This window comes from Bubalus kerabau, chromosome X, assembly GCF_029407905.1.
Source record: "Bubalus kerabau isolate K-KA32 ecotype Philippines breed swamp buffalo chromosome X, PCC_UOA_SB_1v2, whole genome shotgun sequence".
In the NCBI taxonomy this organism is placed as follows: domain Eukaryota; kingdom Metazoa; phylum Chordata; class Mammalia; order Artiodactyla; family Bovidae; genus Bubalus; species Bubalus kerabau.
The window spans coordinates 27,350,121-27,365,769 of NC_073647.1; the positions used below are offsets into that span (position 1 = coordinate 27,350,121).

The 15,649-nt window shown below is 39.6% G+C and overlaps 1 protein-coding gene across 1 annotated transcript in view; it reads left to right on the top strand.

The window, feature by feature from the left end:
• Positions 1–2,067: 2,067 nt before the first annotated feature.
• Positions 2,068–15,649, top strand: part of F9 (coagulation factor IX) — a 33,865-nt gene continuing 20,283 nt past the window's right edge. Inside the window, exons 1-4 of the mRNA XM_055564034.1 lie at positions 2,068–2,634; positions 7,859–8,022; positions 8,221–8,245; positions 12,477–12,590. Of these exons, the coding sequence (XP_055420009.1) occupies positions 2,562–2,634; positions 7,859–8,022; positions 8,221–8,245; positions 12,477–12,590 (376 nt within the window). The 5' untranslated portion in view covers positions 2,068–2,561. The remainder of the gene's footprint in view (positions 2,635–7,858; positions 8,023–8,220; positions 8,246–12,476; positions 12,591–15,649) is intronic.

A 15,649-nucleotide genomic window follows, 5' to 3' on the forward strand; every position in this document is an offset into this window, starting at 1 on the left:
AAGTAATGTCTCTGCTTTTGAATATGCTATCTAGGTTGGTCATAACTTTCCTTCCAAGGAGTAAGCATCTTTTAACTTCATGGCTGCAGTCACCATCTGCAGTGATTTTGGAGCCCAGAAAAATAAAGTCTGACACTGTTTCCACTGTTTCTCCATCTATTTCCCATGAAGTGATGGGACCGGATGCCATGATCTTCGTTTTCTGAATGTTGAGCTTTAAGCCAACTTTTTCACTCTCCACTTTCACTTTCATCAAGAGGCTTTTTAGTTCCTCTTCACTTTCTGCCATAAGGGTGGTGTTATCTGCATGTCTGAGGTTATTGATATTTCTCCTGGCAATCTTGATTCCAGCTTGTGTTTCTTCCAGTCCAGCGTTTCTCATGATGTACTCTGCATATAAGTTAAATAAGCAGGGTGACAATATACAGCCTTGACGTACTCCCTTTCCTATTTGGAACCAGTCTGTTGTTCCATGTCCAGTTCTAACTGTTGCTTCCTGACCTGCATACAAATTTCTCAAGAGGCAGATCAGGTGGTCTTGTATTCCCATCTCTTTCAGAATTTTCCACAGTTTACTGTGATCCACACAGTCAAAGGCTTTGGCATAGTCAATAAAACAGAAATAGATGTTTTTCTGGAACTCTCTTGCTTTTTCCATGACCCAGTGGATGTTGGCAATTTGATCTCTGGTTCCTCTGCCTTTTCTAAAACCAGCTTGAACATAAGGAAGTTCACGGTTCACATATCCATACTCCTCAGCAATAAAAAACAACTACTAAAACATGCAGCAATCTAGATGGATTTCAAAGATATTATGCTGGATGAAAAGGGCGAATCTCAGAAGGTCACATACCCTATGATTCCATTTATACAACATTCTCACTATAGAAACTGAAAACTGATCAGTTGTGCCAGGGGTTAGAAATAATTGGGAGGGGGAGGGGTGTGATCATAAAAAAGGTAGCACAAAGGAGATGTTTGTGATGACAGAATTTTTCTTCTATACCTGTGATAAAATCTCTTAGAATTATATACATAAAATAAGCCACTCAATGTCCACTAGCTGGTTTTGATATTATACTACTATATTTATATAAGATATAAACACAGGGAAAGGTATATGGGACCTCTCTGTATTGATTTTGCAATTTCCTATAACTGTTTTTATTTTATTTTATTTTATTTTATTGCTATGATGTGGGGATTTTTTTTTTTTTAGTGTTGATGATATTTATTTATTTATTTTTTATTTTTTTATGTATGAGACAGTAGGATTTTTTTGTGTGGCTTTTGTTTTTTTTTTTTAATTTAATTTTTTTTAAACTTTACATAATTATTTTAAAACAAAATTTTGAAAAAATAAGGTACAAGAATTTTCCTAATTTTAATGCCACAGATTCAAGAACCTCAATGAACCCCAAGAATACCTTGGCTCACTGTAGTCAAATTGCTAAAAATAAATGAGAAGAATATTCACTGCCTTATCATCAGAAACAATGCATGCCAGAAGGCAATAGGATAACTTCTTTAATGTGCTGAAAAAAAATTTCAACCTAGAATTGTATATGCAGCCAAATTTGAAACATGAAGGTAAAATGGAGACATTTTCAAATAAAGTTGAGAAAATTCATCATAAAATAGCCTATACTATCAAAATTATTAATGAAAATTTTTCATAATGATGAAAAATTGTAGCAGATTGAAATTTGGGTCTACCCAAAAAAATGAAGAATATCATAATGGTAAACATGTGACTAAATATATTTTTCCTCATTTTAAAATTTCTTTGAAAGACTGTTGACTGCTTAAAGTGGAATAATAAGATAATATAGGGTTTATAACATTTGGAAATAAAATGTATCACAACAGCAGCACAAAGAATGGCAGGTAAATGTTGCCATACTATTATGAATTTTTTATATTACATGTGAAGTGGTATATAAATATGAACTATTATATAATAATATTTATACATTTATTTTCTATACATAAGTATACATGCATACATATATACGCTCAAACATATATACATATGTTCTGAGACAGAGCCCATCTGCTTCACCATATGCGTACACAGCACAGTGAAGTTTATAAACTCGTCATTATGAGGAGGAAGATAAAAGACCCACCAGGTGACTCAACAGATATAAGCAGTGGAAACGTTTTAAGGTGGGTGACAAAATGACTTCATTCTTTCAATCTTTTTACCTTTCAACTATATGACATTAGTGTTCCCTGACAAGGACAAAATGGATCCTAAGATGAGTTCTGCTGCCACAGCAACAGCAGCCATTGTACCTTCCCCTATTCTAACAATGGGTCAGTTCAAGCTTCAGTCCCAGGTCAGCCACAGTGACAGAAGCCCATGGAATCAGAGGTGAAGTTTAACGATGGCCACTGCCTCCTCTTTTCATTTAATCCAAGAGGTCGTTGGAAACAGCCCACTGAGGGAGATAGACGCTGTTTCCCAGAAGTAAATACAGCTCAGCTTGTACTTTGGAACAATTGGTCAACCTTGCTACTTGCACAATCTACTAACAAAGGTTATATGGTGCCTGAACATGATCATGGCAGAATCACCGGGCCTCGTCACCATCTGCCTTTTAGGATATCTACTCAGTGCTGAATGTACAGGTTTGTTTCCTTTATAAAGTTACATTGAATGTGCTTGTATTTTAGATACAGAAACGTCTGGGGCTGTCTTCTTCATTAAATAATGATTACAGGATTTGACCACAATATTTATGATTCTAGTAGTTAGCTTATGGGTTAGTAAGTACTGGTTCTCTGGTAGCTATGTCTTCCTCATTTTAAAAATTAAATAGATTTACAATATTTATAGTATGTTTTTAAAATGGACACTGTTGGGCTTATGATTTGACAATGTAATTCCTTAGACAATAGTCGTCTTCTTGGTTTAAAAAAAATTAAAAGGGGGAAAATGCTTTAACAAGGAAACAACAGAATTTGGAGAAAAATTAATTGTCATTTTGTGGGTTCTTTACTCATTACTTTGAAAGCAAAATGGGAAACAGAGCAAAAACAATGGTTTTACTTACACAAAAAGTTTGATTTTAAGACATAACATGGTTCAAAATTTTAGAACTGTTTAATGAGTCAGACCTCTAATTTTTAAAGTCTATAAAATCATACACCTTCAATTGATAGTCTTAGAATACAAACAAACTTTCTAGTAGTAAGTTGTTATTTATCACTGAAGTTTTCCATGGGTTAGAAAGAAATCATTTTGTCTGATTCCAAACATCTCGGAGTTGACACAGGGGGAAATTCAATGCTCACTTGAGCTCTTAGGACATCAAAGCAAATCCAAGAATTGACATCAAGAGTACAAATTTAGTCAATGCAATTTACATCACTTGGTTTTTTCCCACAACTTCAGTGACTTTATGTATTCCCCAAAGGCAGGCACACAGAGAAGAAACTACCCCATTTAGACAAACAGCATGTTCTCATAGGAAGCATTTATCACACTTACTTGTCAACCTATTATACTCAAATCTACAGTGCCAAGATCAGGGGTGCCAACCCAAAGCATCCCCAGAAAGCAGACTGGCCCTGTGGTTCCCACTCCAGACATGATGTCACGCTGAAATGCAGAAATAATGACACATGAATGCAGAGGTTAAATTAAACCAGCAAACTGGGCAGCGTCAAGCAATAAAGAAATTTAGCTGGAACATTCACAAAGGAGAACATAAAGCTAAGTCTTTATACACATCTCATCAGTGTGAGATCTAGGAGGACAAAGGATCCAAACTTCCTTCGACATAAGTAGTGAGGTGATGGAGGTTTTAAGAAGGCTGCTGCACACTTGAAGACCTCAGATGTAGGAAAAAAGGACAGATTCAGAGAAAAAAAAGGAGGACTAGGATTTCAGAAACTTGGTAAATAATGAAAAGAATAAATAAGCTTGAAGGGTTAAATATATGACCCTCTGACAATGGTAAGGAGAAAGGCAGTGGAGTCCTCATAGTCAGAGATATTAGGTCCCTGAGCAGAGCACCAGGGGGCTTTCCCTAAGGATGGACAGTGTCGGTGCAGTGCTCTCCTCTGCTGTTAAACTGTCACTGGCTTCTAAAAGCAGGTTCTATGAATGATTTTCACAGAGATGTTGCATTTTCATGGCTGCTGCCCTTAGGTATTACTGCATCAATTTAGAATTTTGCAATCAAAACTATTTCGTGCCACCAATTCAGTTTTGTAAAGTATATGGACCCAAGCTGCCTTTCATTCAGAATGAATGAATGAAATAAAATGAAAGACAGCTTCAGTCCATAACACAGTGGCTACTACGGTGCCAGGTACCATCACAAGGTACAAGGGGCTTGGAGATAAATCAGATTCCCTCTCTGATCTAAAGTACCCTGAGGCCAGGTGAGAGATTTCACTACGTGATAAGATGCATACCAGGCACTAAAGGGGCATAGAGAAAGGAACATATTAATGGTGGGACACTGACAGAGGGACAATATTTTGAGGCGGGTCTTAAAAAATGAGTAGGTTCATGGCAACCCACTCCAGTATTCTTGCCTGGAGAATCTCATGGACAGAGGAGTCTGACAGGCTACACAGTCCATAGGGTCACAAAGAGGCGGACACAACTGAGTGACTAACACTTTAGGGCTGGACTAGGGTGAGGCAAGAAGGGCACGAAGGGCATAAAAATACTTGCATACTCTGAGCAAGCATGCCTCCTTGAATTCTGTGTCCTAGGGGCCTTGTTCACCTCACCCAGTCCTGGCCCTGACAAAGATGTATGGATTGAAGAAGAACAAGGCTGAAACTGGTGGCTGGAGCCTGGGGGAACACTGAACCTCATGGGGCAGGCAGAAGAAGGGGAATGAATAGATTCAAGTGGTGGGTGAATAACAAGAGTCAGCGCACAATGAAAGAAACTATAAGCAAGGTGGAAGGACAGTCTTCAGAATGGGAGAAAATAATAGCAAATGAAACAACTGACAAAGAATTAATCTCCAAAATATACAAGCAGCTCATGCAGCTCAATACCAGAAAACCCAATCAAACTCAATACCAGAACAACCCAATCAAAAAGTGGGCAAAAGAACTAAACAGACATTTCTCCAAAAAAGATTTACAGATGGCTAATAAACATGAAAAGATGCTCAACATCATTCATTATTAGAGAAATGCAAATCAAAACCACAATGAGGTATCATCTCACACTGGTCATAATGGCCACCGTCAAAAAGTCTACAAAGAATAAATGCTGGAAAGCATGTGGAGAAAAGGGAACCCTCTTACACTGTTGGTGGGAATGCAAACTGGTACAGCCATTATGGAGAACAGTGTCGAGATTCCATAAAAAACTGGGAATAGAACTGCTATCTGACCCAGCAGTCCTGCTGCTGGGCACATATCCCAAGGAAACCAGAATTGAAAGAGGCACATGTATCACAACATTCATTACAACACTATTTACAATAGTTAGAACATGGAACCAACCTAGATATCCATCAGCAGATGAATGGATTAGGAAGTTGTGGTTCATATCACAATGGTATATTACTCAGTTATAAAATGGAATGCATTTGAGTGAGTTCTAATGAGGTGAATGAACCTGTAGCCTATTATACAAAGTGAAGAAAGTCAGAAAGAGAAAGACAAATACTGTATATTAATGCATATATATGGGATTTAGAAAGACTGTAACGACGATCCTATATGCAGGGCAGCAAAGGAGACACAAACGTGAAGAACAGACTTTTGGATTATGTGGGAAAAGGCAAGGGTGGAACGATATGAGAGAATAGCATTGAAACATGTACATTGCCATATGTAAAATAGATGACCAGTGCAAGTTGGATGCATGAAGCAGGGCAGTCAAAGCTGGTGCTCTGGGACAACCCAGATTGATGGGGTGGGGAGGGAGGTGGGGGGGCGTTCGGGATGGGGGGACACATGTGCACCCGTGGCTGATTCATGTCAATGTATGGCAAAAACCACCACAGTATTGTAAAATAATTAGCCTCTCATTAAAATTAATTAAAAAAAGCAAGAGCCAGTGCAAAGAGGAGAACCAGGAGAGAGTGATTTCATGGAAAGAGCACCCTGAGAAGGGAGAGATCAACAATTAGGAGTGCTTCAGAGCAGGCAGCAAATAGAGAAGTTCAAAATTATCCTTTAGGAAGTCAGTGCTGATTCTGACAGGAGTCATTTAATTATACAGATGGGGTAAAGAAGAGAAAGAGCCACAGAAAAGTGCATTAAGTAAAAAGGAAATTGAGAAAAGGAAGAAGGCAGACCAGACACAGGAGTAGAAAGGAAAAGAGATAACCACCACACACCAGCCTGTACAGGATCTCACTGATCCTGTCAGCAATGCTGGGAGGCAGACAGTCTGATGATACTAATGTTTACACTTGACAAAGTTAAGCTGCAAAGATTATGTGACTTGCCTGAGGTCTCATAGCCAATAACTGGTAAGACATGTGATTCAAATCCAGGTGTCTCTGCTCTGCCTCCAAACCCCTATTTTTCCACTAGATCTCGCTGTAAATGGATACAGACACAGATGCTACTGTAGGAGTGCCCAGGGCCAAGCACAGGAACCAGGGAGCAGAGAGGAGGGCATGGTGGAGGCTGGGAGGCATCAATATGCCATGGCACGCATTGGCAGCTTGTGGCTTTCTCCCAGGGCACCTGGCTGTCTGACGTAGCAGTAGGGACTGTGGGGCATTAAGTACTGAAGAAGGGGTGAAGGAAATAGAGAAAGTTGACAAAGGAAGAGTTGAAGAGAAAAAGTCTAAGCTAAATTCGGGGGGAAAATAAAGCCCAAGGGGACTTGAGGAGTGAGAGAAAAGGGAGAGACTGTCAAGGGATCAGCAGGCTCTATAAAGCAAACAGCTGCAATGGAATTAAAGGACTTTAGTTGTTTCTTCTCCTTTCTTTTTTTCCCTCTTTGGCACTAACAAGAAAACAGTCCCAAAATGCCCTGGAAAGTTCATGTTATAAACACCTTGTCCTGTTGAGATGCTATCAGATGTTCTCTTAAGGAAAGGAATAACTCTAGGCAGCTTCTTGAGTTCCTGTCATTAATTATAAATATAGATACTATATCTATATCTCTCTATCTAGAAAAAGACACATGCACAGAGACAGAGAGTGAAACAGAAAGAAGAGACTGAGATTGGAGAGGGGTGGTGGGGGAAGAGGGTGGAGAATTAGGTTAGAGACCTTAATCCTCCAGTGTTCAGGAGTGGTCCTACAGGCTAGGCAGTCAAAGCTAAAATAAATCACATCCTGAATCCCAGAGAATGACATATGTCACTGGAATTCCTAGAACACATGCCAATTTAAGGGGTTGTGAGTCTGAAGTTTGAAAGAATAAAAAACATGAATGCAGGGGTTTCTCTTTAATATCTAGTGAGACACCGGGGTTGTCTTTAGGCCTCTGCTCCTCCAAAAGAAACGTGCTGCCGAGTCATCTGGGCAACTGCGTCCTGTAAACACAGCCTGGCCAGGGTGATGGATCACCTTGCAAGGATCTGCAATTAGCTATTTTCAAATGATGACGAAGTGTGAAGTTAACTGCTTACTTCAGAACTTTCTTTTTCATCCAGAGTAAATTCAAATACGATTGAAAATCTGACCTTTTATTACTGGAGCTCTCTTGACTAAAAGTAAAACTGAATTTTAATTCCTAAATCTCCATATGTATACAGTATCATGAGAACATCATAGATTTTGGCTCCATGCCCCAAAGATAAACTGGTTTGGGGATTACTTGGATTAAAAAACAAAGCCTTTCTTAAGAGATGTATTTAATTTTCATGATATTTTCTTCTCTCTAAAGCTAAAGAGTTCTTTTAAATTTCAGTTTTTCTTGACCGTGAAAATGCCACCAAAATTCTCCATCGGCCAAAGAGGTACAATTCAGGTAAATTGGAAGAGTTTGTTCAAGGGAACCTTGAGAGAGAATGTAAAGAAGAAAAATGTAGTTTTGAAGAAGCACGAGAAGTTTTTGAAAACACTGAGAAAACTGTGAGTATTTCCACATAATACCCTTCAGATGCAGAACAAAGAATAGAAAAACCTTTTTGAAAAATAGGAAAAAAAAACCATATTTCCCTTTAGAATTTTAAAAATCTATACATGTATATATATTATAAATACTATAATAGAGAAAGAATCAAAAACACTGTAAATAGTACCATTAACTTGTCCTCTTTTTCTTTATAGACTGAATTTTGGAAGCAATATGTTGGTAAGCAATTCATTTTATCCTCTCCTGGGTATATGAAACATTCAAGATTTACGTATTGCTTTCCTCTGTGTCAAAAGGGCTCAGAAAAATAAATTAAATTGTTTTTACCCAACATTGAATGGTAACTATCCGAGATAATGGAGATATCTGCTGGCAGAAAACCTTACTCCTCCCTAGGGCTTCAAAAGGAACATGGTTCCACCTCAGGAATCCAGAAGGAAGAAACCAAAGAGAATTGTATCTGGGACTGAATGAGAGTTTACAATCCTCAGTAGAGAATCAGAAAATGCTGATTGACTTAAATGTTTACTGCTTAAAAGCCTTCCTCCTTCTGGTGGCCTACAAGGCCCTCCCGATTGCCCCACCCTGTGACCTCCACTCCTCCTGCTCTCCCCTCACACTCAGGTCACCAGCCATCCTGGCCCTGCAGCTATTCCTTGCACGTGCTACAACTGCTTCTAGAGTCTTAGACTGACTGTTCCTTGCATGTTGAAGATTCTTCTACCAGGTTCCTGTAGGCTCACTCCCTCACCTCCTCTCAGGTCTTTACACCTCCTCTCAGGTCTTTACCCAAATATCACTCTCTCAATGACGCCTGCCTTGATCGTCTATTAATATGTCAACCTGCCTCCCCCCACAACCCCATCACTTTAGACACTGTATCCTGTTCTATTATTTTTCATAGCACTTTTCACCATCTGAGGTATCATATAATAGTCTTACTTATACTATTAATTTTTCCCACCTTGCTAGAATGAAAGCTTCATGTTGGCAGGTGTATTCAACTGTTTTGTTTATTGATACAATCCTAGTATCTCAAACAGTATCTGGTACAGAAGCACTGAGAAAATACTTGCTGAATGAATTGAAAAAGGAGTAAATGTCACAACTTTAATGACAACTAAGTTTTAACACTAATTTAAAATCTAGCAGCAGGATTTTGAGACAGTGTTAAGTTTCCCAGCTTGACTTACCTAAGACCATGTGCATGAACAGAAACTACCCTGGACAGCCAATTCATTGAATTCCATCAGTTCTATTTTCCCAGATTCCATTCTGTGCACACTAATGGACTTATTCATATTCTTGTGACTAATTATCTCTCCACTTTGTTTTGTTTTTTTTTTTTTTTCCACTTTGTTTTTAAATCATGAGGGAAGAAGAGGTCCACTCTGTTACATTTGCTTTATCTGCCTTTGTCCTTAATAATGAATGCTACCGTGCCAACTTTCTACTGAGGTATTCCACTACAGTTAGTCCAAACAAGTCTTTTCATTCTCTATTTCTATTTAAAACTCTGAATCTTGTCTTTTTTAAAAGCAAATCAATTTCTACTTTTCCTCCCCATATATTCCTGGCTGCATTTAAAAAACTCTCTTGTCCCCTTTATTGCCCATACCCTCCTCAGGTGGCCTCTCATCAGTACCTCTTTAACACCATATTTTGAAGCTGGGCCCCTGCCTTCTAGGCCACAGGCTGTGTTGTTTACTGTAACTCGGGTAAAGAAACCTGAAAGGGCATGATGCCTGGAAGGGCATCAAGGGCGTGATTTTGCTGTTGACCTGAAAGAAAAAGACTACAGCAAAGATGGGTTTATTCAGGATCAGCGGAGAATCATAATTCAGGGTCTTCAACCACTGGGAGCCATGTGCAAGTTCCTGGAGGACAGAGGGCAGAGAACTCTTTTGAAGAGGGGAAAAGGAAGTGGGGAGGAAGTGCGTGTTAAGTCACTTTAGTCGTGTCCTACTCTTTGTGATTCCATGGACTGTAGCCCGCAGGCTCCTCTGTCCGTGGGATTCTTCAGGCAAGAATACTAGAGTGGGTTGCCATGCCCTCCTCCAGAGGATCTTCCTAACCCAGGGATTGAACCCACGTCTCCTGCATGTCCTGCATTGGCAAACGCGTTCTTTACCACTAGTGCCACCTGGTACAGTAAACAAAGAGTCCCTGGCTTGTCATTGGCTGACTCCTTGCCAAGAAAGAGGTGGAGTCGGTCTTCTTCCTGTTGGGCTCTGCTATCATTGGGCGTGAGAGCTCTCCCTTCTGGTCTCTCAATTCTATTTAACTGAGGTTTCTGTTTATTAATTTTTTACACTGTCAGTACTGCTTTGTCTACTAAAAACAAGACAAAAACAAGAAGAAAGAAAAAGAAAACCCAATTCCATGCTTCTTTTCACTTTGCAGTTGAGATTCCCAAGCACCCCAAATAGCCTCTGCTGTTTTCTCCTGTGTGGGCCTTCTCACACAACGGGGATGCAGGTCCCTCATTCCTGCCCTACCCTCTGCCATCATTTCACCATGGGAAGAATTTGGCTGAAGGAGAAAAACTGCCCAACTGCATTAGCCAGAGTCTGCCCAGCAGACTGGCTATCACTTTTAATCCTCACACCATACCCCTGTGAGCAAAGCATTATGAACTTCATTTTACAGAAGAAACAGGTTTAGAGAAGTTAAACGACTTACCAAAGGTCACGCAGCTGGGGAGTCATGGAGCCCAGAAGAGCAGCCAAATTCTTTACTGCCCAACCCCCACTTTCTCTATGACCCCTCCCGGCCTTCAGATCGCAACATGGTTATTCATTAAACCACGACTCAGTAGCCTTAAACAGGAAGCTCTCACTTGGCAAGGTCTTCTCCCTTGCTGTCTTTGACCCCTATTGTCTGTGGCTTTGCCTCAGCCCAAAGTATACACAGACAAGCACCCAAAGGAGGACTAAATGCAGGATAAAATGACACTCATTTTAAAGTATGTCTCAGCAAATGAGTTGCTGTGTAGCTGGCTGCAAGCCCAGAGCTTTTCAGTGAAACATCCTAAATAATTCAGCTCTGTTCATCTGCAATATAAAGTGCAAATGTGGCTCGTTTTTTTAGACCAGTCCTGAACATCAATAATAATAAACCAGAGATAACGTATTTTGTTTTCACAGAATTGGAACAAATTGAAGTATCTGTGCAAAAGCACATTGGATCAAGGGGCAGAGGGGACAAGGTCTAATTTTTACAACAAGCAGATTTTCCAGAGAGGGACTCTTCCTGAGAAAAGGTTATTAGCTCTCAGCCAGTGGGACCTGGATACACGCTCCTGACAGTGAGCATGATAGACACACTACTGCTGTCCTACAGCAGGCAGGGCTCCAGTCAGGAATCTTGGCTCTAAAATATGACTGACCATTAGAAATTCCTCTTGAATTGCCCCCTTTCACTCACTGTTTTATTCTTGTGTCATCTTTACCGCTTACTCTTTGGTTACTCACACATCAAGCCTTGCTGATCTCGCTCCTGGCTTTCTTCAGGGCTCTTCCTCTGCTCAGAGGACGCACCAGCTTCCCTCCTGGTTCTCTTCACCCCTTTCCCCTGAAGCTGCCTTAGAGTTACGAGTTGAGGCAGAGCTCTGAGAAATCCGACTGAAGGGTTCCCTTCTCATCCTGACCCTTCCCCTCTTACCTATTCCTTGCTCCTGTTTTATGATGACCAGTGTCTTCAAAGGCTCTCCAGAATGCTGTGAATGTAGAAACTTCAGGAAAGATAGGAAGGAAACAAAGCCAATCTATATAAAAACATAGCACATTTTCAGAAGCTTTTCTTTCTTAATTCTTTGTATTGAAAGCTGTTTGTCTCTTTACCAAACCATTTGGGACCTAATCATAGACAGTAGAATATCCTTCAGGAGTTGAGCACCTTTTGGGCTGTTTGGAACCATCACTGGCTACTTAACAGTGAAATGATGAGATGAGGAAGTAGATGCATGTGTGCCATGCCAAGGCTGTCAGTTCCCTGAGTGGAGTTGCTGTTACCTAGCTCAATTTGCTCTACAAGACATGCAATAGAACAAGCTGGGTACGACATGTAGATGATTGCTGAAGCAACATGGTTCGATTTAGAATTAACTCCATCATCATTCTATAAAGAAGGACTGAAAATTCCTCTTACCTTCTGCTGAGTATATCTCTACACTCAGACTTTCTTCTCCCTCATTTTCCTCCCTTCAGTTGCATAAACAATCCACATGCCTTCCTTAGGGCCATTTCCTAGAACAATGTTAGCCTAAAAACCTTTATTAGAATTTTTAGAAACTTAGGAAAACAGGAGCATCCCATAAGCAACTGATCTCCAGGTCAGAAGTCCTGCTCTGACCCTAAAATTAGGCTCCCCTCTCCATGAGTCTGTGCAGGAAGGATTGGGCATTCTAACCAATGCATCTGCTAATTCATCTTCTTAATCTACCTCGAAGATGGAGATCAGTGTGAGTCCAATCCATGTTTAAATGGTGGCATGTGCAAGGATGACATTAATTCCTATGAATGTTGGTGTCAAGCTGGATTTGAAGGAACGAACTGTGAATTAGGTAAGTAACTATCTTTGGATTACTGGTGGTTCCAAATTTCCCTTTGAAACCAGATGCAACTGGAAAATGCAATATGTATGTACCATAATTTTCTCTTAAATTATGGTAAAGAACCCTTTACACGAGATCTACACTCAACAAATTTTGAAGTATATGATACTGTATTGCTAACTCTGTATAGCAGATGTCTAGACTTAATTCCTTTTGCATAACTGAAACCTGGAGAACAGCAACTCCTCACTTGCTCCACCCCCGCCCCCAGCTCCTGGCAAGCACCATTGTATTCTCTGCTTCTATGTGTTGGACTATTTTTAGATACATCATATAAGTGGAATCATGTGGTATTTGTCCTTCTGTGACTGCCTTGTTTCATTTACCATAATGTCCTCCAGGCTCATCCACATTGTTGCATATGACAGAATTTCCTTATTTTTGAAGGTTGAATAATATTCCATTGTATAAAACATACTTCTAAAGCTTATAACGATGATCAATTCATTTTATCTGTGGTCATAGTTTCCAGGATGAGTTCAAGAAGCCATATGAAGAGCAACAGTAATATTTGGTAACTAGTAGGAAGTGGTAGGTTCCCAGGTGGCACTAGTGGTAAACAACATGCCTGCCAATGTAGGAGACATAAGAAACCCAGGTTTAGTCCTGTGGTTGGGAAGATCCCCTAGAGAAGGAAATAGCAATCCACTCCAGTATTCTTACCTGGAGAATCCCATGGGCAGAGGAGCCTGGTGGGCCACAGTCCATAGGGTCGCAAAAAGTTGGTCACAACTGAAGTGACTTAGCACGCATGCATGCACAGAACTGGTAATGGTGTTCCACTATCTTATTCATCCTCAATACAACCATTATTCTCCCCATTCTACACAGATGAGGAAAGTACAGCTCAAACATTTCAAAATCACAGAAGCAGTAAACGGTTCAGCCAGGACCTGAACTCCAATTTATCTGACCAAAACCCATGCTTCTAACTGCAATCCACAAAATGCAAAGAAAACTGACCAATAAAATCATTTGAACTCATAACTAAAATATCAACAAAGAAGTGGAAGTCAACTAAGTATAGAATTGGGGTAGGGAAGGCCAAGTCTCCCTTATAATAGGTTCTTCTCCACCCATAAGAACCACTTCACATGTGAAATTTATTGACAAAATTCAGAACTCATTCCTGAGTTTGACTAAATTGATATACTGGAGTTATATAGAAAATCTAGGGTCATTGTGCATCTTTTCTTTGCATAGCCTAGGCTTCCTTTTTTCTGAGATTTTGGCAGTTGGAACAGTAAACCCCAAAGTCCTTTACCTATTTGTTTATTACCTCTGGATGCAGGATTACTGGTACTGTGATTGTGAAAAGCATACAGTGCTAATGACAGATTCTCTTTCTACTCTGAAACTCCAGAAGAATACAGGTGCAGTCCTAGGGAAAGAATTCAACACTACAGACTACACGACTAAGGGAAAAGAGTAGAAAATTAGCAGGACTCTATTTAGGCGTTATGGCAATCCACCTGACACAGATGAAAAGGGCATTAAAACAAAATGAAATGCAGCAGCTGCACTTGTCCTATAGAGAAGGGGGAAAGTTGTCTCTAATACTGTGCAGAAATCCTTTCAGTGCTAAAGAGAAATCCATTGATCATCTTCCTTTGAGATCCAAAAGATTAAAAGGAATAGAAGACAGGGAAAAGAAAAGGCAGCAGGGCAAAAACATTTAAAAAGAAAGAAAAAAAGGAGATGCAGGTGGTGAACTGGTACCCTGAGCTTGGACTCCCACTCCCTCAGACTTTACAGTGTGGGGACACTCCGATGCCTGGGTTCCCTTTCTTATGGGCATGTTCATTGGTTCAACATCTCCGAAGTGCTACTAGCATCTGAAAGGTTACAATTTCAAATTCAGATGGACCTAGATAAATCTGATCCTGCTGCTTGGAAGCTTATGGAAACTGATTGAATATCACCTTAAATAATATAATTATTAGAGCTGATGGAATGAAAGACTCAATTGGGTTCCATTAAGAATGAAGGGCATGTCGTGGCAAAATAAAATTGAAAATAATGTTTATGTCAGAGAATGTTTTGCCTATGTTCTCCTCTAGGAGTTTTATAGTTTCTGGTCTTACGTTTAGATCTTTAATCCATTTTGAGTTTATTTTTGTGTATGGTGTTAGAAAGTGTTCTAGTTTCATTCTTTTACAAGTGGTTGACCAGATTTCCCAGCACCACTTGTTAAAGAGATTGTCTTAAATCCATTGTATATTCTTGCCTCCTTTTTCAAAGATAAGGTGTCCATATGTGCATGGATTTATCTCTGGGCTTTCTATTTTGTTCCATTAATCTATATTTCTGTCTTTGTGCCAGTACCATACTGTCTTGATGACTGTGGCTTTGTAGTAGAGCCTGAAGTCAGGTAGGTTGATTCCTCCAGTTCCATTCTTCTTTCTCAAGATCGCTTTGGCTATTCGAGGTTTTTTGTATTTCCATACAAATTGTGAAATTATTTGTTCTAGCTCTGTGAAGAATACTGTTGGTAGCTTGATAGGGATTGCATTGAATCTATAAATTGCTTTGGGTAGTATACTCATTTTTACTATATTGATTCTTCCAATCCATGAACATGGTATATTTCTCCATCTGTTAGTGTCCTCTTTGATTTCTTTCACCAGTGTTTTATAGTTTTCTATATATAGGTCTTTAGTTTCTTTAGGTAGATATATTCCTAAGTATTTTATTCTTTCCGTCCTCTATGACCCACCTCCCAGAATATTGGAAATAAAAGCAAAAATAAACAAATGGGACCTAATTAACCTTAAAAGCTTCTGCACATCAAAGGAAACTATTAGCAAGGTGAAAAGACAGCCTTCAGAATGGGAGAAGATAATAGCAAATGAAGCAACTGACAAACAACTAATCTCAAGACTATACAAGCAACTCCTACAGCTCAACTCCAGAAAAATAAATGACCCAATCAAAAAATGGGCCAAAGAACTAAATAGACATTTCTCCAAAGAAGACATACAGATGGCTAACAAACACATGAAAAGATG